At 42.9% G+C, this 20433-nt stretch overlaps 1 protein-coding gene across 3 annotated transcripts in view; it reads right to left on the bottom strand.

Annotated features, from left to right (window-relative positions):
- Window positions 1-295: 295 nt before the first annotated feature.
- ZC3H7B (zinc finger CCCH-type containing 7B) overlaps window positions 296-20433 on the bottom strand; it is a 97796-nt gene continuing 77658 nt past the window's right edge. For all 3 annotated transcript variants that reach the window (XM_066596362.1, XM_066596361.1, XM_066596360.1), the window contains exons 21-23: window positions 18172-18314; window positions 17072-17235; window positions 296-12478 (exon numbers count right to left, since the gene is read on the bottom strand). In XM_066596362.1, coding sequence (XP_066452459.1) covers window positions 12253-12478; window positions 17072-17235; window positions 18172-18314 — 533 coding nt within the window. In that variant the 3' untranslated portion in view covers window positions 296-12252. The remainder of the gene's footprint in view (window positions 12479-17071; window positions 17236-18171; window positions 18315-20433) is intronic.

Below are 20433 nucleotides of genomic sequence, written 5' to 3'. Positions count from 1 at the left end.
AGAGCATGCCGCAATTTGTTTTCTGCGTGTGATTTCGCGCGGACAAATCGCGGCCATCTGCCTAGGATTGCGTTTCCTAACGCAATCCTATGGCAGTTTCTACGAGCATAAATTTTGCGGGAATTTCCGCTCGTGTGCAGGGGGCCTTAGTATCAACCATCTCTTTTGGTATCGACCACTCTTCTCTCTTAGTATCAAACTTCTGTCATCTCCAGAATCCATTTTGGCTCCTCCATATATAAAAGTAAGTCACACCATATGGTGTGCACCCCTTACGAAGCAATGAAGCATTAAATCAGACAAAATATCCTTTTTATTGATGTACTCAGATAAAAAGACTTGGTTTGGGATAAGATTTTCATTGTCCATTTAGTAGAGTCAGAACAGTTTTCTATAATCAGCAGAATGGTCGCTGCTGTTTAATGTCTCTCCGCATGAAATGACAAGTGATAGAAATACACAGTGGAAAGTACATTTAAATAGAAATCACAAAGAACATGCAAATTCTCATTACAAAAAAGGTAAATTAGACTTAAGTGCAAACTAAAGGTCGTCAGCAGGTGAATGAAACGTACATTCGCACCAAGGCACTGAAATCATGTATATGGTCCACATCCTGGTATCTTCTATCCCAGGCTTCAAAATAAGCCCAACTGGATTGAAATGTTGTCACCTAATGAGCAGCATGTAGGTAATTGCCCTCCACAATGGTGTATTAATGGTGTACACTAAACCCTGATGAGTTATTCTCTGATGAGCCAGTAAGACTTTGCAAAAATCTTATTTCTGGAAAAATCCATCTTCTAAGTGCAGATCTATAACGTGGCAGGTGGTTATTTTCTGGTGTCACCAAGTCTAAGGGTGTATACGCACGGCTGATAGTGAGTTGCGCTCAAGAACTCGCATTGCACAGCTCATGGACATTCCGTCTGTGGGACACTACACATTACATGTCCTATTCACTTGTAAGACTCGCACAAGAATAGGACATGCAGCCATCTTTCAAGCTCAGACCATCGGTCTGAGAGTAAAATCGCTTGTGTACATGAGCCCATTAAATGAATCAGTGCGAGTTCCATCAATTTCACAATTGGACAAAACTTGTGTGAGAATATTGCCCGTGTGAATAAGTTGTAAAGGGTGCCCAAATATAAAGTATATGTAGAGTAATAACACTGCCTGCACCAAACTATAAGAAGGCTGAACACATTAGGTCAGGAATGCCCAACCTTTTCTGGTCCAAGGGCCGCATTGAGCCAATTCCGATGGTCATACTAAAACTTAAAGGAAACATATAAACCATAAATGTCTGATAGAGGCCGGTCCCACTTCCAGAAATCTCATCTGTCAGGGGGCTCTTTTTCACAATCCAGAAAGCAATAAATAATATATGCATGCGGCTTTCTTCATTACTGTTTATGTAAGTTACTGAAACAACTAAGTGTTCCACTACTTTCATGAAGCACAATAGCAGGAGTCATGCAAGGGGCACCTTCCCACCTCATCTCCTCCTTCCTGGAGCATCACACAGGAAATCCCCATTCTGCAAAAATTATGGACATAGTGCACTATTGGTACTTTACTGCTGTTATGCACCAACCTCTTCTCTTTGAGACAGAAAACCTATGTGAGCAGTCACAAACAAACATGACTGTGGATCAGATGTTGGGGGCCACACAGATCGGTGCCATAGGTTGCTCATCCTCATTAGATGAATGTCAACTGAACAAGCTGACCATGAAATGTGTAGGAGGCAGATGTACCGAGTCTCCACCAGTGCAGACATCATGGAAAAAAATGGAAAGGAAAGGACTGGCAGGATGGATTTCAACATGCCCAATCCTTTATCAAGCAGTCATGATGGCAGCAGCTTATTACCGCCTCCCTATTGTGAGCACTACACGGCAGAATGTGCCTATGTATGAAGAGGCAGGAGGAATAGCGAGCATTCGGCTGACAGCTGCCTAATGTTTGTTCATTTTTTTCTTAATCATAAGTAAAACCATTTATTTAAAGTGAACTGATGACACAACTCTGGACCAGTAATAGACAAGTAGCAATCCTGCATAATATCGACTGCATACCTGTAGTAATAGAAAATGTGCATCTATGCCAGTGCTGTCTAATTAGAAAAAGGCTCAGTTTCTTTTTGTTTCGCAGAATCAATGGCACTCTGGCCTAAGAGCACTGTGTTTTTACAGAACAAGCAATGCTTTTTTGCATGCGCATCAGCATATCTTACTGTACTTTTCCTACCTGCAGGGCATGTTCATTTGCGTTTGGGGAAAAAAGACGCACCACTTGAAATGGCTAATTACCGTGTTTCCCCCAAAATAAGACACTGTCTTATATAAATTTTTTGCCCCAAAAGAGGCAGTGTGACAGAGCATTTCTTCCTGGTAGCAGGGCTTAAATACCTAGTCTCCAGCAAGCGATTGTCCTGATTGGTTTATCGAGCGCCGCATTAGCCAATCACAGCCATTTATTGAATGACATCATTTAATGGCTGTGTTTGGTTAATTGAGCACCACGTCAGCCAATCAGAACACTTGCTTGCTGGAGGCAAGGTATTCAAACCCTGCTATCAGGAAAAAATGCTCTGCCCGTGTTCAGAACTACATGGACGCCTGCAGAAGCGCCGGAGACCCACGCAAGGGAACCTGACGCCGCCTACTAGGTGAGTATTGTTTTTTTTGGCATGTAGTGTAGCTTTGTCTTAATATCGAGGTAGGTCTTATTTTCAGGGAAACAGTAGTTCCGGATATGTTCTTATTCCAGTTGAATTACGCAGTGTATTATGCATCTCCTTGCGTATTTCATGTGCATTTGTGCACTCCCCTGTTATAATCTATGGGGACCTTTGATGTGCAAATGCACAGGAAAGTAGAGCATGTTGCATTTCTTTTTGGCACAACCAGAATGCGCGCACAAAATACGGAAATGTGAACAAACCCATTGAAATCAATGGGTCCTACTTTCCGCGTGCACAAATGCGCCCATGTAGAGGAGCCCTTACACATCAACAACCAAACCAAGGTTAGCATATATAACCAACGCTGCACTGCGACGTTTTATTAATATCTCATTATTAGTCCAGATAGGACACAAATGAGCGCTGAACAATGGAATGACCTTACAAATACAGAATGTACTTCTATAGGATGTACAGAAGAGTAGTGGTGTTTATTCCCGGAATCCTGGAAAGTTCACAGAGGACACATGTGTGTAACATGGAGGGCTGACCCGCTCGCCTCTATTAAGGATGTTCTCCTAGCCCAAAAATAGAACCATTCATGGAAAAAAGTATCCATTGTTTAAAATGCAAGCTCTGCCCAGAGGAAGGGTGTCTACTGAGTTGCAAGTGTTGTGGTTATCAGAAAAGAAGTGACTCAATAGGATGATGCCATTTGTTTCTAGATCCACGGTAGACTGCATGCCGAGCACGAGCTTCTACAATGTCTAGGAGATAGGGCCATTTTATAGGATGGCGCCCCCACTGGTGAATGCATTCATAATACGCCAGGATTAGCTACATTACAATTTATACCAGTGTACTAAATTTACGGTGCTTAGTCCTTAAGGGGTTAAAGACCGTGGACAAGTGGGACTCATGAGACTGGGGATTAGACAGAGAGCATTCACTTTTTTTAATAAATGAAGCAATATGGAATCAAATTAAAGTTTTTATAGCTGGGTCGGGTTGGGCAATTAATTGAATTAATTTGTCATTTCAATTGGGCAAGATTTTATAAAATCGATATTAACCCTACCACTGGGGAGACAGCAAATATCTAGGTTGAGGGGGCCGCAGCCAGCCAGACGGCAAGGAGTAGAAGAGGTCGGGGAGCAAGTGATGGATGGCGAGGGGAGTGCTGCAATAATAAACTGCAAGCCTTGTGCCCTGCTACTTGCAGTATATGTGAAGCGGCAGGACGCTGTTATGTGATGTGTGCTGTAGTGTCCACAGGTATTATTGTATCTTGACGCCAGCGGCAGCTAGGGATTTGACAGGTCTTCCATGCAGGAACGCCCCTGTAATAACGTGTCCAGAGCCACCAACTCCGGAGGGCCAGTGTGAGGCGTTATAGCAGCAGTCTGAACTTTCAAGAGATTGGGTGGTGCAGTCAGTGTGAGGGTGGCTTCAGACTAAAGAAAGCACAAATCCGCTAGCCTCAGTGCAACGTAATCGCGTAGTGAGCAAGGTTGATTTGCGTGTGTATTGGCGAATAGTATTGTCCTTTTTTTCGCACGTAGAGCCTGTCGATATGCGCACGACACACCCATGTTGTGATTTAAATGGCTATTTAGTATAATGAGATCCAGATGTGTTCTTTTCTTCCCAGAATTGCGCGTCTCCCATAGACGTCTATGGTGCCCTTTAGTGCGCAAATAACTTGAAAGATAAAGCAGATACTATATTTTTTTGAAGTGTGCGTAAAAAAAATCGTTAATGTGAACTAACCCATTGACATTAATGGAGTCTATTCTCCGCTAACTCCACACGCGCAATGCGCGGCACAAATACGCCTGTGTGAAGCCGCCCTGAAGCTCTGCAACCTAATCTGTATAAAAGTTTAATTTACTGCTATAACTCCTTACACTGATCCCCCGGAGAGCCTCCAACACAACAGTTAATGACTGCTCAGTCCAGCTCTGACATACGAGGTTGGGTCTCCACTTTGCATGTATCGCGCTTCCAACTGCATTTTGGTGGGGAAGGATATCAGCTTTCCTCAAGCATGTAGAAGGTGCGTGATGAGATTTATAAGGTCATGCATGCTCCTCTGGGAAATATATGCAAATAAGGAAGACACAACAATACCTCTGCAGCCCTGCCTATTGAATGGCAGCATTCCTGCAAATCAATGTCCAGGGATTTATAACAATGATTGGGAATTGAAAACCAAGCCAGGATCCATACACAGACAGCTGTTTGGGGTTTTTGCCCCTCACCAGTGTGTAGTAGGATTCTGGCTTGGCTCGTAAGAGGCCTCTCACTAAGAAAGAAAAAGTATTCATCATGCATCACTGAAACCCTAAATCTGCCTCTGTAGTACGGTCTGCCATAATTAAAGGCGCTGTTTGAACAGAAATTCACTTTTTGCATTTGGGGCCATATCACTGAGAAAACAAAAATGGGTACTTACCCTCCTCAGACCTAGCAATCCAGCCCCACATTTCTCTCGGCCTCAGCTGACTGCGGTACTCAAGTGACTGCTGCCTGCCAATCATAGCCTTGTTCTCATGGCCTCAGTGCTCACATGCTGGGCACCGTGATGCAAGGCGTTCTGAATGGTGACACTGCGGCCTCTGATTGGCAGGCAGTGGTCAACTGACTCCCACTGTCAGGAGAGCTGCAGAATCGCGGGGCTGCATTGCTGGTTCGCTGGTGATGAGGACGACAAGTTTGTATATTGTTTTAAGGGATTTGGTCCTACATTTAAAAAGTGAATTTCTAACCGCTCAACCCCTTTTACAACAGAAACATCTTACTCTTCCCCCTCCCACTCCACATGTAGCACCAAACACAGAGGGTTTATTTTTTCTCACTTTGGCACTTTATAACTTACTGTACCTTATATATCTGCACTTCCATTTATCTCCCTTAGCTTACACGAACAAGAAGGAACTCCATCAATTCTTAATGTGGACCCTTCTCACCTCCCAGCAGTTTAGGATGCCCGTACACCATAAATAGCTGTTGACCAAATGACACCGTATGCCTTCTGACTGCATGCTCACCTCCATGCGAATCACACAGCTGGCCAGTCATACTGAAACATGCAGGACCATATGACTTACACGGGACGATTGTTGGACACTTAGGTGCCTAACAGTTGTCCTAGTTATAATCGCTAAGTGAATGGAGGCGAAGCGCGCCGGAGATTGCTATAGTCACCCGCCTCCATTCACAGTAAACAGGCAGTCATTCACAGATGAACAACTGCCTACTTATGCTGGCCGAGCATTGTTTAGTTTTTATGCCGGCCTAAACTGAATGACGAACAATAAGTGAATTAATTATTATGTCATTTAGTTGCATTTATACTGAACGATTAGGCTGGGTTCACACAGGGCGGATTTGCCGCGGAAATTCTGCGTGGAATTTCGCCGTGGCAAATCCGCCTGCGGCCGCTAATCTCGGGATTAGCCAGCCATGTGGACGAGATTTCATAGGACGGCCAATCCGCTGCGGTAAGTCAGGCAGGAACCGCGGCTGCGGCGACCGCAGCTTTAGAATATGCAGCATGTCTATTTATTTTTTCTTTCCGCTGCGGCCGCGCTCTTCTCTATGGGAGCGCCGGCCGCAGTGGAAGAGCGAGCGGCCAGGCCGCTTCAAAGCTGCCGCGGCGGTTCTCCCAGCGGAAATCTCGCGGTTTTTGCTGCGGCCAAACCGCGGGATTTCCGGCGGGAATCCGCCCTGTGCGAACCCAGCCTTATAGTTCAGATTTCCGTGATCCAGCGAGAATCTGAACTATGATCATTCTATGTAAAAGGATCTAATGTGTGTGAGCACTTTAAAATTGCAACCAATACTACTTATAAACCTATTAAATTGTCATTATCAACATAACAAGATGATACGAGGAAAAATAAAAGCTAAAGAGCACAGATCAGCTGTAGGTCAATAGGGAATCACGAAACGCACTACAAACTATACATTTTTGTGCCTTTTTTTCTAAATTTTGTGCATTTTTTAGGGTTCATAGCAAATTGTTTTGGAAATCATAGCATACTCCGTATCAGTATGGGTTAGTGAGAGATCGCTCCTGTCAAACAAACCTGATCAGCTTCTACGAGGAGGTAAGTTCTAGACTGGACCAGGGAGTCATTGGATCTTGTATATCTGGACTTTTCTGAAGTGTTTGATATTGAACCGCATAAAAGGCTGGTATATAAAATGAGAATGCTTGGTCTGGGCAAGAATGTGTGTAAGTAACTGGCTCAGTGGTAGAAAGCATAGGGGGGTTACTAATGGTACATACTCTGATTAGGTCACCGCTACTAGTAGGGTACCACGGGGGCAGTACTGGAGGAGTCACTGTTACTAGTGAGGTACCACAGAGGTCGGTTTTGAACCCTATTCTTTTTAATATATTTATTAATGGCCTGGTAGGAGGGTTGTGCAGTAAAGTATCAATATTTGCAGATGATACAAAACTATGTAAAGTAACACAAGAGAGGTCACAAGGCAGTTGCAAGAGGATCTGGAGAAGTTGGGGGCAGATGAGGTTTAACACTGATAAATGTCAGGTTCTGCACATGGACAGGGAAATACATGTCAGCATTATATACTAAATGGGAAACCACTTGGGAACACTGACATGGATAAGGACTTGGAGGTTTTAGTTAGCAACCAGTGTCAGGCAGCTGCTGCCAAGGCAAATAGGATCATGGGGAGCATCAAAAGAGGTCTAGGGGCACATGGCGAGAACATTGTTTTTCCTCTTTACAAGTCACTGGTCAGACCACACATGGAATACCGTGTACAGTTTTGGGCACCAGTACTCAAGAAGAACATATCAGAGCTCAAGCAGGTACAAAGATGGACAACTAAAGTAATAAATGGAATGGGCGGACTACAATACCCAGAGAGATTATCAAAATTGGGGTTATTTAGCTTGTGTATAGATATATCAGGGGATAATACAGAGATCTTTCCCATCATCTATTTATACCCAGAACTGTGACTGTAACAAGGGACTAGAGGAAAGAAAGTCTAGAGGAAAAAGAATTTCTACACAACATAGAAAGGGGATTCATTACTGTTAGAGCGCTATGGAACCTTCTGCCTGAGGACGTGCTGATGGCAAATTCGATAAAAAAGTAGAAGAGGGGCCTGGACACCTTTCTTGAGCAGTACAATATTTTGTGATAATCATTAATAACTTCAGAAGGGTTGGTCATCTCAGGATTATTCCAATTGCCAGAAAGGAATCGAGACAGAATTTTGCCCCGCCTTAAATGGGGAGGATTGGCTTCTACCTCATTGGATGGACATGTCTTTTTTTGGTCTTACATACTATGTTACTATACCCTCAGTATGACGTTTTTAAGGTGTTTTCTTATTGATTTCTCTATAGAAAAAAAAACAAGAACATATGTGTTACCAAAACACTTGTTATGTTACCTTTATTTTTCAAGTAGACTACAACATCAGCATGTCGGATCAAATCCCACTTGAGGTTTGGGTTGTCCTCAGACATTTTGATGCTCGACAACTGTACCCCATCATAAGAATACACAGAGGCAGATTTACTATTGGAAATCTTATATGATTTGAACCACATTTATTGTGTGTTTTTCGATACTTAAAGACACTTTTTACGACTTGTCTGACCAAGGGGCGTGGCTTTGTGAAAAGGGGTTGTGGCTTAAATGCAACTGTATGTCAAAAATTACACCACGTTTTGGTGCAATTTTTGGCTTATCTAAGCCAACTAATAGGTGATATAAAGTTAGACAAGATAATCTACAGATTCAAAAGATTTCTCATTCAGCAGATCCACTGTGATAAATCTGAAGCATTTTAGGAATGTCTAATCTAATGGAAAGTTGGAATTTTTATCAGACATTATTAATAGATTTGCCTAACTGTGCAAAAGTCATATCTAAAAAAGTGATATTTATGCAACTATCACATGCTAAATGAAGTCCAAAGAAGTTACATCAGTTTTTTTTTTCCATTTGGTTATTTACGGACGAGGAATGCCAGACTTCATGCATTAAAACTAGGGCAGATGAAATGGAGGATGTTACCCTCATCAACAACTCTTCACCAGAAAATGAAATCCGTTATGGACTTTATTTGTTGCAAAGAAAAACTCCACCTTCTGCTACCTGATTACGTGAGGAACTCACATTAGATTATTTTTTTCATTAAAGGCTATAATGTAGTACCACATAGCATGTTTGCTGCTTCATCATTATTCTCAACACTCGTGTCAACCCTTGGGCCTCATGTCCACTAGCAAAATTGAATTGCGGATTTTGCATTCAATTTTGCCCATAGGGATCCATTGGCCATCCGCGGTCAATTAAATTGAAATTTGCACCCGTGGATGGCATTTTAATGGATTTGCGCTTTCTCACGTGCGGGAGAAAAAAACGCAGCATGCTCCATTTTCTGCAGGTCTCCCGCAGGCTTCCATAGAAGCCTATGGAAGCCGTCCGCTCCTGTGGTACACCCGCAGCTGAATTTCTGCTCTCCGGCGCGGGAGAGCAGGAGTTCAAAAAGAAAAAAAACAAATTTTAAAAAAAGAGTGCACGGCGCATTTGCCAGGCAGAGAGAAAGGAGATCCGGCCGCGACGGAGGGAGCCCACAGCGTCCGGACAGGTAAGAAAAATCATTTTTCAGGCCGGGAAAGGTGGGACCCGCTGCGGGATTCTGCATGGAGAATCTGCGCAGGCCCGAATTTCCTAGTGGACATGAGGCCTTAAATAGGCACCGTAGTCTCATGCTTAGTACTGCTATATACTGGCCTCCATGTTGTTGCTGCTGCTTTTGGTATAGCTAGGAGAGCAGGATCTCCCCTTGTCACTCTGTGTATTGTATGGAGACATCATGACAGCTAGTCTATACCCACCAGCTCAGGGAAAACTGAGAAATACAAATGGAATATGCAGAGGGAAAAACGGTTAAAATATTCCATATACAACAACCCCAAAAACAGTTATAGCTCATGTACACACACATGGCAGCTTATTCTGAAAAGTCAGGTAAGCTTTGACCACCATTGCGTTTAAGGAGTTGTGGCATAATTCAGCGCTGCGTATCTTTACAGTGGTTGGTGCTGTCTATCTATTCCAGAGCTTCAATTTCACTGCATACACATAAAAGTTGAATTATAAAATTCTGGCTGCCTGCAGCCACCACTAGCAGGATCTTAGGACCTTTATACACACCATCAACAATAAAACAGGAAACCAGAATTTGTGACAGAATTCTCTAAAGCTAATCGGTCACCATGATATACCGCTCCACTTGAGGTCAGCTTATCAGAGGGACAGGTAAGTTGTACTATTAAAGGTGTATTCCCATCAAACATGGATGAGATGGGAATACATTGCTGCTTTCCGGTGTTCAGGATTACAGAAACAACCAAACTGCCTGTTCTAACTGATTTCCAAGTGAATGCGATTTACGAAAACAGCGTAGTATAGCAAGCTACACGGTTTCTGTAACTTCAGATATGCAGAAAAAGTTTAGCTTGCTTTCTGCTTACACAACTCCCATGAACTGCCAGTTTATCTGTTTTAACCCTGTCCAATCCAATTTCTATCCTGGTTTTCCTAGTGGGGCTTACTCTTTTTCTGCCGTTATACAACAGCGCTATATGCTGGCTAAAGCCAGTATTGCATGAGGTGACATGTTGGATAGGCTCCGACAGCAGAGAGGCTGGCAATCTACAGTAAGAGAACCCCGACGGACGTCTTCCAACATCGAAGCTGTATAGTCTCAAATCATGATGTCTTCAGACGTCAGCCAGTGGATTGGAAAGGGTTAATAGTCCTGACCACCTCAGGCAGGATAGTGAGCTGGATAAGGATCTGAAGCAGTCCTCAGATAAATACTATTGACAGATGGATGCTATGCATCAGCCTGTATACATGGCGGCCATCAGTGAACAATAAAGATGAAAACATTTATTATTGCCACGCAGCAACAGCAGTAATTTCATTATTTTCCATCAACTTGCAGCTGAAGTCATTGGCCTTAGGCTCTTCATTGGTGGTGGACTTTCTCCTAAAAATTCAAAGAACATGCATTTCCCACTAATCATGACTACTGATTATGAAGTTAGATTGTGCCATGCACTATAAGATTTATGTTTTTAGCAGTCTCCTTTCCCTGATTGATGTGTTGCAGAAATCTATTTAGTGTCCACTTTTCAATGGAAACACAAAACTACTGATCTGAACATACCTCCCTTAGATAACAGTTTGGTAAAGCTGCTCAAACACTTGAGTTATGAGAACTTGGCCAACAGCCATTCCTTCCGAACCCCGAAACACACAGGTTTGGTCGATCCTGCATGCATATCACAACTGGGAGAAGGGAGTAAGCCACTTTCAGATATCTCTAGTGGCAGCTTATCAACCGTCGAGAACAAAGGGATCAAGCATGTTCAAATCCAGCATTGTCGAAACCTTTCTTGCTCTGACATCTGTCCTCAGAAGAGAGTCGGAACATCCCAACGCACTTTGGATGATCAACTGGTTCCACTGAAATCTAATTGATATGGCCGCTATAAAATGGTATTGCAGTGACATCTCCAGCTTTTTTCGCTTAAAAGCGGTCAGAGACTAAATCTCCACTAAACCATCAACTAAACTGGTGAGAAGGCAGACATTCATTCTACTCAATTGTGTTCTCTTCAGATTGGAAAATGGATGAATATTAGAAATGTTAAGTTTTCAGTTGAATAATGGAGCCCCAACATGCAAGATATCTTACCACGTAGGCACCTCTTCCAAGAACGGAATAGAAACTATGTGCAAATAAACCAAGGCATTTCCACATACTGTAAGTGTATCACCAGAGATAGACCAAATACTGAAAACTATCTTGACTTTTATAGACCTTAAAAGAAAACTGGACACCAAATCCTTGGTTCCTGGGACCTGCCCAGCCCTTACATATCCTAATAGAAGAAATACATAGAGCAGCAGTGACACTACCATCTGATCCTTGCAAAGAAGAAACAAGGTAGAAGATAAATGGGTTCTTTTTAGTACTGTCAACCTCATATCATCTCTACAATTGGACCTGGTGAAATTGCGTACTGTGCTCACAACTTAATTGAATGTTTTAATAACTTGTCCACTTAACTATTCAATTAAAGACTTCAACTGGATTTAAATAGGATTAGGGCTTTTAAATCTGGCAGTAAACTCAGTAATAAGAAAGTTACTGAGTCAGTCCACCACCAAATGTTAATTATATGTAATGCAACAAGTAAAGGAAACTTAAAATTAATTTTCTAATTCACGGGTCCAAAACCTGGAATATTTCAGATGCCGCTTTCCCCCCCAGAGAAGGTAGAAAATGTCATAATTATTAATACATACATAGAAAATGTATCCTGGAGACTCTCTGCACTCAGTTCTTTGGGTGAACTAATACTTTCAATGTACGACCTGGGATGAAGCAGTGACTTAGGCTTAATGATATATTGTTTGAAAGTAACTACCCAGCTTCACAAATTAAATCATGTCTTGTATGAGTGATGTGAATACTTCTCAGCTTCATTATGAATCTGCAGGAACTTTCTCTTCAGAATCTTCTGCCAGGTCTTGCATAATGAAGGAATATATGCCAAAGTCAGAGTCGCTGGGCTCCAGTAACATGTCTTTACGGGCTTTGAAAACTTTGTACTGCAAGACTTTTCTGCGTTCATGCCACTCTGCCAATTCTTCTCTTCCGTGAGCAAAGGGGCAGTTGTTTTCAAGTGGGCAAATCTGTGTCTCCTCATACCTATTGTGAGATAAGATATAAGTCATTCATCAAGACTGTCCAAAAAAAAAAAAAAGTAGCCTTAGGCCTCATGTCCACGGGGAAAATCAGATCCGCTGCAGATTCTCCATGGAGAATCTGCAGCGGGTCCCTCCTGCCCCGCGGACATGAGCGCCGAAAATAGCAATTTAAAGGCATTTACCTATCCGGCACGGGCGACGAAGCTCTGCTCTTCCTCACGGCCGGATCTTCATTTTCGGCCGGCGGATGAATTCCTGACGCCGGCGGCACGTCGCCGGCACGTCGTCGACGTGCCGCGCGCATGCGCCGGGCACATCCGCCGAGCCGAAGCAAGGGAGATGCGGCCGTGAGTAAGAGAAGAGCTTCGCGGTCCGCTGCGGGTGAGTAAATGCTTTAAATTCCTATTTTAGGTCTCCCGCGGATCCGGACGGCTTCCATAGGCTTCAATAGAAGCCCGCGGGAGCCGTCCCCGCGGGAGACCCGCATGAAAATGGAGCATGGTCCAGATTTTTTCATGCTCCATTTTTTTTAAAATCACTTTTATTGACGATCCGCGGGTATTTATGTACCCGCGGGTGGTCAATGCATCCCTATGGGGTGCGGATCCGCATGCAGGAAATCCGCTGCGGATCCTAAATCCTATTTTCCCCGTGGACATGAGCCCTTAGGCTTCATGTCCACTAAAAAAATACGATCCGCGCAGAATCTGCCGCGGATTTCCGCGGCGGATTTGCTTTAAATGGTATTTTTTTTGCATGCAGATATCCACACACATTGCTATCAATGTGATAGCAATGTTGCTGATCTGCGACAGAATGGAGCATGCCGCGTTTTTTCTCTCACGCGTGAAAAACGCAATTCTTTTAAAATGCCATCCGCAAGTGCAAAAATCAATTTAATGGACCTGCGGCTGCCAATGATTCCCTATGGGCAAAATCCGCGGCGAATCCGCAATTCCATTTAGCTAGTGGACATGAGGCCTTATTGTCCTTAGTAACTTTATACTTCAGTGCAGTACAGAAAGAAAAGCTGACCGGTTGCTCTCAGCAGCTTTCCACATGGGGCGTATTCTGCCTACAAAAATACTGAGAGAAATTAAGTAGCCGAAGAGTTTAAAAGAGTATACGGAAATGTTTGTTTTGTATTTTAGCTCTGTGAGCCTATTTTAGACATCTATGAAAATTCCTTCAAAGCATTGAAAAACCATTAAAAAAGGGCCTCCGTCATCACCTTTGAGCCCCATAAAACAAGATTTTGTACTTACTGCAAAATCTTTTTCTTGTCTCATTCATTGGGAGACAAAGCCAAGACCGTGGGTATAGCTAGTGGTACTAGTAGGCGGACATTAAGCAGAAAAAGTGTTAGCTCCTTCTACCACCTATATTCCTCCTGCAAGCACCAAGCTAATTAGTTTGTATGAAAATAGTAGGGGCAGAAAGTACGCTAGGAGAGACAAAACAGACAATGTGAACATTAAATTGTTAAACATTTAGCCCTTTCCAATACATTGTCTTCCTATATTCTGATTGAAGCTTATACAGCTCCAATGTCAGCAGACGTCCGACAGGGTATTCTTACCATCTATTGCCAGCGACTCCGCTGTCGGAGCCTCTCTGACGCACACACACTGGCTTTAGCCAGTAGATGGCACTGTTGTATAATAGCAAAAAGAGAAAGCATTTTAGGAAATCCTGAATCCAAAACTGGATTAGAAAGGGTTAAGACCGCAACACAGCGAAGAACCATGTCCCCTCCAGAGAGAAAATTCCACCAAGGAGAAAGATATTGTAAGGTCCTTAGAATTTAGCTGGGTGGGTGCTGTGTCCCCCACTGAATGTGAGGAGAAAGAGGTTTCACAGTAAGTACAAAAAGCTTGTTTTCTCATCTGTGTCATTAGGGGACACAGTTGAAGATCGCGGGACAATCTAGTACAGTCCCCCAGGGATGGGAAAGAGTGTAGAAGTACACGAGGACCGTTTACTGCTGTCTGTAGAATTCTTTAACCGAGAGAGATCAGTAGATGCAAAAGTGTGCACCAGATATAACTTCGTAAGGGGGAAGAAAGGGGCCCAAATGGCAGTCTTATGTACTGGAAAAGCAAAAGCACTGTTGCACACCGCCCAAGAAGCACTCACTGCGCAAGCCTTTGGCATGGTAAGCGTTCGCAGACGTGATGCAACATGATATGACAGCTATGGAAGCCTCAAGGCCAAGTCTCAGACCACCTGGAATCACAAAAAGAGTCAAAGCGCCTGAAAGCGGATGTCAGAGAGATAGATCTGCAGTACTCACACTAAATCCATTTTGTGGAGAGCATGTTAGCTCCGATGCTAAGCAGAAGGGCAGAACAAAGGCAAGACAAGGTCTTCATTGATGTGGAAGGCCGACACCACATTAGGCAGGAAGACAGGCACAGGACACAGGACAACATTATACTGATGATGGAAGACTGTGAACGGTGGTTTGGCTGACAAGACTGCTAGCTGAGAAACCCGACAGCTGTGAGAGATCACCATTTGAAAGGCCACTATTAAAAACGACAGGAAAGTGGCCTGAAGTTCCATCACCCCTAGACAAGTTTCTGCAGTGAACCCCCACAGTCTAGGAAAATAACATCTGTGGTAAGTAGCGGACAATGTAGAGTCAGAAGAAAACTTTCCAGATGGATCTGTGGAGAATCCAGTCACCTGAGAAGAGAGGGTTGAAGCTACCGAGGAAGGTGGATTTCTTGGTTAAGAGAGTGAGCAGATTTGTCCCACCAAACTACAATGGCCCACTGGAGAGGTTGAAATAGGCTGAATGTAATCAACTCGAAGGAACAGAACATCAGCCCCAGTACTTGCCTGCAGTGACGACTAATCACAGGATTCAGAGTTTGCCTGGAGAAAATGTAGTACACGAGCCCGTGCCATGGAGAAGGAGAGGCCAAAAAAATCCAGGCGTTGAGATGGTGAAAGGGATGACTGGGCAATTTAATGCTCCACCTGAACCCGGAACAGAGTGTCCAGAGTGATGTGGAGACTGTTCAGGTTGCCCGACCGGGTCAGAGCCTTAACCAAGATGTCATCCGGGTAGGGGATGGCTATTATTACCTAGGAGGGGAGAAGAGCCATCACTGATGCCAGAAGCTTTGTGAATACTTGGGTGGCCATGGCCAACACGAATGGAAGGGCTGTAAATTGATAGTGTGCCGAGCTGATGATGAATTGGAGGAATCGCTGATGCATTCCATAGATAGTGACATGAAATACTTATCCTTGATGTTAATGGATGACAGGAATTCCCTTGGTTTCAAGGACACCATGACAGATCTGAGTGACTATGTGGAAGTGAAAAATCTTGACACACTGGTTTAACTTCTTCAAATGCAAGACCGTGCCATCCTTTTTAGGAAATATGAAGAGGTTGGAATAGAATCTGTTGAAGCGTTCTGAGGGAGGGACAGGCACGATTACTCCCTGGGTGATACCATGTGTATCACCTGAGCCAAAGAGTTGGCCTTTAAAGAAGACCATAGACTGAATAAAAAGACCATAGCTTAATAAGCAATCTGGAGGGCAAGCTAGGTCTTCCTGAATAGGGAAATTAGACTGCCCGTCCCTCCCCTAGATGGTTTAAGTGAAAACCGCACTTCATGCAGAGGATTTGGCAGAGAAGCAAAACTGAGGTCTTTTCTTTTGCATAGATCTCGTACAACTGGATTTAATCTGGGGTAGATTAGAGCTCTTTCCGCTAGTGACTTCAGAGATAATCTTGATCAGTATGGCTCCAAAGAGGTGCAATGCAAAGAGCTATCTGCTCTTCTCTTCACCCCAAGGGGATTTGGAGTAAGGGATAGCAGGGGAGGAGGTTGAATACTGATTAGCTTGGTGCGTGTAGGAGGGGTATAGCTGGTAGGAGGAGCTTACACTTATTCTGCTTATTGTCCGCTTCCTAGTGGCAGTACCTATACCCATGGTCTTCAGCTGTGTCCTCCAATGACAGCTTCTCGTCCATATGTTATGGGGCTCAAAGGTGAGAGGATGAGGGATCCGGATGGTTGTCTTTTATACTCACTGAGTCTCCTGTTCCAGTGCTGTGCCCATGAGAAATAAGAGCATGCACACACATAGCCTTGTGAAAAGAGTCACTCTGTGTGCACAGTGATTTTTCAGGGACACCGCGCTGGACCAGGAGACCTGGTGAATATATAAAAGCAGCTTCCAGGATCACCCAGCAAGTCACTTTTGAGCCCCATAACATAGTTTATTGGGCTGAAAAGTGATGACAGAGGCCCCTTAAAGTAATGCAACAGGGCTGTCGAAAAACAGCTAATGAGAGTGTTTCACTGTTAACAACAGCCCCATTCAAGTCTATTGAGAGGGATAGTGCACAATCGTCTGGTCCCGAACAGAGATGGGGCCCACTTGTTTTAAGCACTGGTGGTGGTCCAGAAGATTGGCCCTCTTCCGTAAATAATACGTAGACTTGAAGAATGAATAATTACTGAGCACACAGATCTTTCCCTATTGTTAAAGGAGATGTTGTATTTTTTCATAGTTACAATTTAACTTTTTAAAAAGTGCTGCTCTGTAAAGAAAATAACAAACCCACCTTTCACAGAGTTTGAACTCTCCAGCTGGAAAGCGATATTTCCAGGGACTATCTTCACTTTCCAGGGTAAACACACGATCCTTATGCTTCTCAGATTGTATGTGTTTCTGCCATTGCTTCTCACTGTTGCTGTTCTTGCCACAGAGATAGCAGTGGAAACCATCCTTTTAGGAGTGAAAAACAGCATGCACATCAATAGCTTCCACCATAATAGACCACTCAGCAGATACATCCCATTATAAAGTTACAAGACACTATAAGCATTTATCACATAGAACATCTGAACCAGATGACACCGTGATGTACGAGACCAGCGCATATGCAGTAGATTTGTCCCTGTTGTGGGCAGATTCACCCACTCCTACTGTGCAGGCCCCAATCTCAGCCGTTGTGGCATATGCAAGAGACTTTGGCCACCGCTGTGATGACGTGGAGAACGTATTAAAGTCACTTGCTGAGAGAGGATCACTGTTGGGGAAGTTGACAAGCTTTCCATGGACAGTCTGGCCCGCCCACTATAGACAGTCTGCCCCGCCCACTGTGCTTCACATTTTATGTGAAATACTGAGCGTTTAAACGTAACGACAAGTGAGGGAGCCGACGTTGGTTTTCATGCTGGCTGAAAATGAGCGACAGACTAAAAGCAACAAAAAGTGCACAATGGCTTGCGTTTAGTTAGTTTGACCAAATTAGGTCAGACCAGAAAGTAAGATTGGCTGCCTGTCTTAAAGAACAATTGCAGAAGTACTATTGAAGCAGCCTGGACAAGTGGCTGGCGGCTATGAGAATCAGAATTAAATGATCAAGTAGAGCGCTTTATGAGTGGCTGAATATTAAGGAAGTGGTCAGGGGGGTCTAGCACTTCTAAACCTCCTGACTGTGGACTAGAAGATGTAGGGACTTTTTAGCTAGATGTTTTTTCTTGCCAAAAAGTGCTTCTTATGGTCCAAAAAACTTGGTAAATATTCCAGAATTTAATAAAAGCTTCTTCTCTCCTCATGCGTTATCCCTCATGCTCCCTTTATAGCAAACCAAGAGTGATACTACATTCCTTATAATATTCCCTTTAGGGAACCGGCCAGGAAGAAAGATCAAGTTACCATAAGATCTGCATAATCTGTTGGCATGACAATCTGTTTCTCTGCTTCTTTTTGAAGTCCAGCTGCTGTTGCTGTCTTTCCTGGTTTCTCTGCTGGAGTGTTGTTCTTATTACATAAATCAAAGAGCAGCTGTAGATCCAGGACTAAGAAGAAAATAAAGAAGGTTTAGTGGGCAGTCTCACGCTACATGTCCCCAAAGGATGAATCTCTGCTGAACAGTTTAAAGGGTTGTTTGGAATATTTTTTAAGCTTGCTTATTTTTCCCCTTGCTGCCCACAGCTTGTTTGTAATACACCTATCTGTCTGATGACGCACCCGGTTTTCATTCTGTTGGTGCATCATGTGACCTGTGACCACATTGCCAGCTCCTGCCCAAGTAACTTCTTGTATGTAGGGCTAGGAGCAGCCTAACATACTGTATTGTCACCGCTTCAGTCAATGCTAACAAAGACTGGTTGGGAGAATAGAGCGGTAGTGGGGCAGCAGCGAGTGGGTAGGATGACAGTGCTACTTCAATGCCAACCTGCTTCACACTTCCAATAATGTGGGATATTCTGCCCATAAATTGCGCCAACTAATATAGTTGCTGCATACTACTGCCGCTTAAATGCACCAGATGATCCCTATTATGAGTTAATAACCCCGTATGAATGCGGTCCTTTTTTTTTTTGTCAATTTAGTTTTTTCCTCCCCAATTTTAAAAAATCATAACTTTTATTTATCCATCCACGTACATGTCTGAGGTTTGTTTTTTGCGGGACGAGTTTTATTTTTCAATGGTACTATTTAATTTACCATATAATGTAGTGAAAAACTTTTAAAAAATTCTGAGTGAAATAGAAAAAAATGAAATTCTGCCATCTTGGGAGGTGGTGGGGATTTGTTTCTACAGAGCAGTAAAAATTACATGATAACTTTATTTTATGGGTCAGTGTGATCACTACGGTACCAAATTCATATAGTTTTTTTTATGTGCGACTTTTAAAATATAAAATATCTTCGAAAAACGATAAAATTATTCTCTTCCGCCAAAACTTTATTATTATGAGTTTCTATTGGTGCTATTTTGGAGCACATAGGACTTTTTGATCGCTTTTTATTATATTATACCAGTCTGGCGTTGTTTTTTTTCCTGACGAAGTTCACAGTGGAGAGGTAAATAATGCGTTACTTTGATAGATCAGACTTTTATAGATGCAGTGTTAATAAATATTTTTGATTTTTTTTTCCTAATATTTTTTGTAATATAACAAGAGGTTTTTTTTACCCTTTATTTTTTTTTAAAATAATTAATAAAACTTTTTAAGACTGATTTTCAGTTTTTTTTAGTCCCTGTAGGGTACAAGAAGTTGTGATGTTTTGATCGCTACTGCAGCCAGCACCTGCATTGTGTGGAGTGCATGCAAACCTGGAACCTCCAGGACGTACATTAACGTCCTGGAGTGTTGAGGTGTTAACGGGGTTGTCTGATTACTATAAGAATTTTAATGACAGATGCATATCTGTTAAAATAAAGTGTCTGTTTCACAACAAAGACTGGAAAGAGGCAGATTAGCTGGCTTGTTTGTCAGCTGATCATGGGCATAGTCACATGACCGGGAAAACTAACATGTAAACATTAATATCACCGTGACAGTAATGTCCTTAATTTAGAAGAGGATTATCACCGAAAGGACCAATAAAGTTAAAATATAACCTTTATTTTAATCTATTAAAAAACTGACGTGTAAACAAACCACATATAACAACACAAAGACATGCAATGTGAGTTGAGATAGCGCTATTACGCCTTTTGTTTGTTACTTAACCCTTTTATCATAAAAATATATATCCTAGCCTTGTCGTATCCTATTAGCAAGGTTGTATTGCTGGCTGTATCAAGTTCACTTTAGTGTGGCCCTGATAATACGATCCCTAATGAATTTCTAGGGATAGATTTACCAAAGGGACTCTGATGATCGCCTTTATTGAGTCAGGCTACACATTTATCTACTGACACGATGGTTCTGTCGTCAGATAGATATTATATGTTCAATATGTTCAATGGGTGTAAGGCCTGCAGGTTCATGAGAAGAGGGTCTACATTCAGGAGTTTGGTGACAAGGAAACAATATGAGATAAGGGACTTTATAAATTGTAAAACCAGCGGAGTGGTCTATTTAGCCTCTTGTCCTTGCCCCCAAGATTATGTGGGCAAGACAATGCAACAGCTGCGGAGAAGGGTTTTGTCCCACATAGGGAACATAAACCGGAATGAAAATA

Source organism: Eleutherodactylus coqui, chromosome 3 (assembly GCF_035609145.1).
Source record: "Eleutherodactylus coqui strain aEleCoq1 chromosome 3, aEleCoq1.hap1, whole genome shotgun sequence".
NCBI classification, from domain to species: Eukaryota; Metazoa; Chordata; class Amphibia; order Anura; family Eleutherodactylidae; genus Eleutherodactylus; species Eleutherodactylus coqui.
This window is presented reverse-complemented; position numbering and strand designations above follow the sequence as displayed.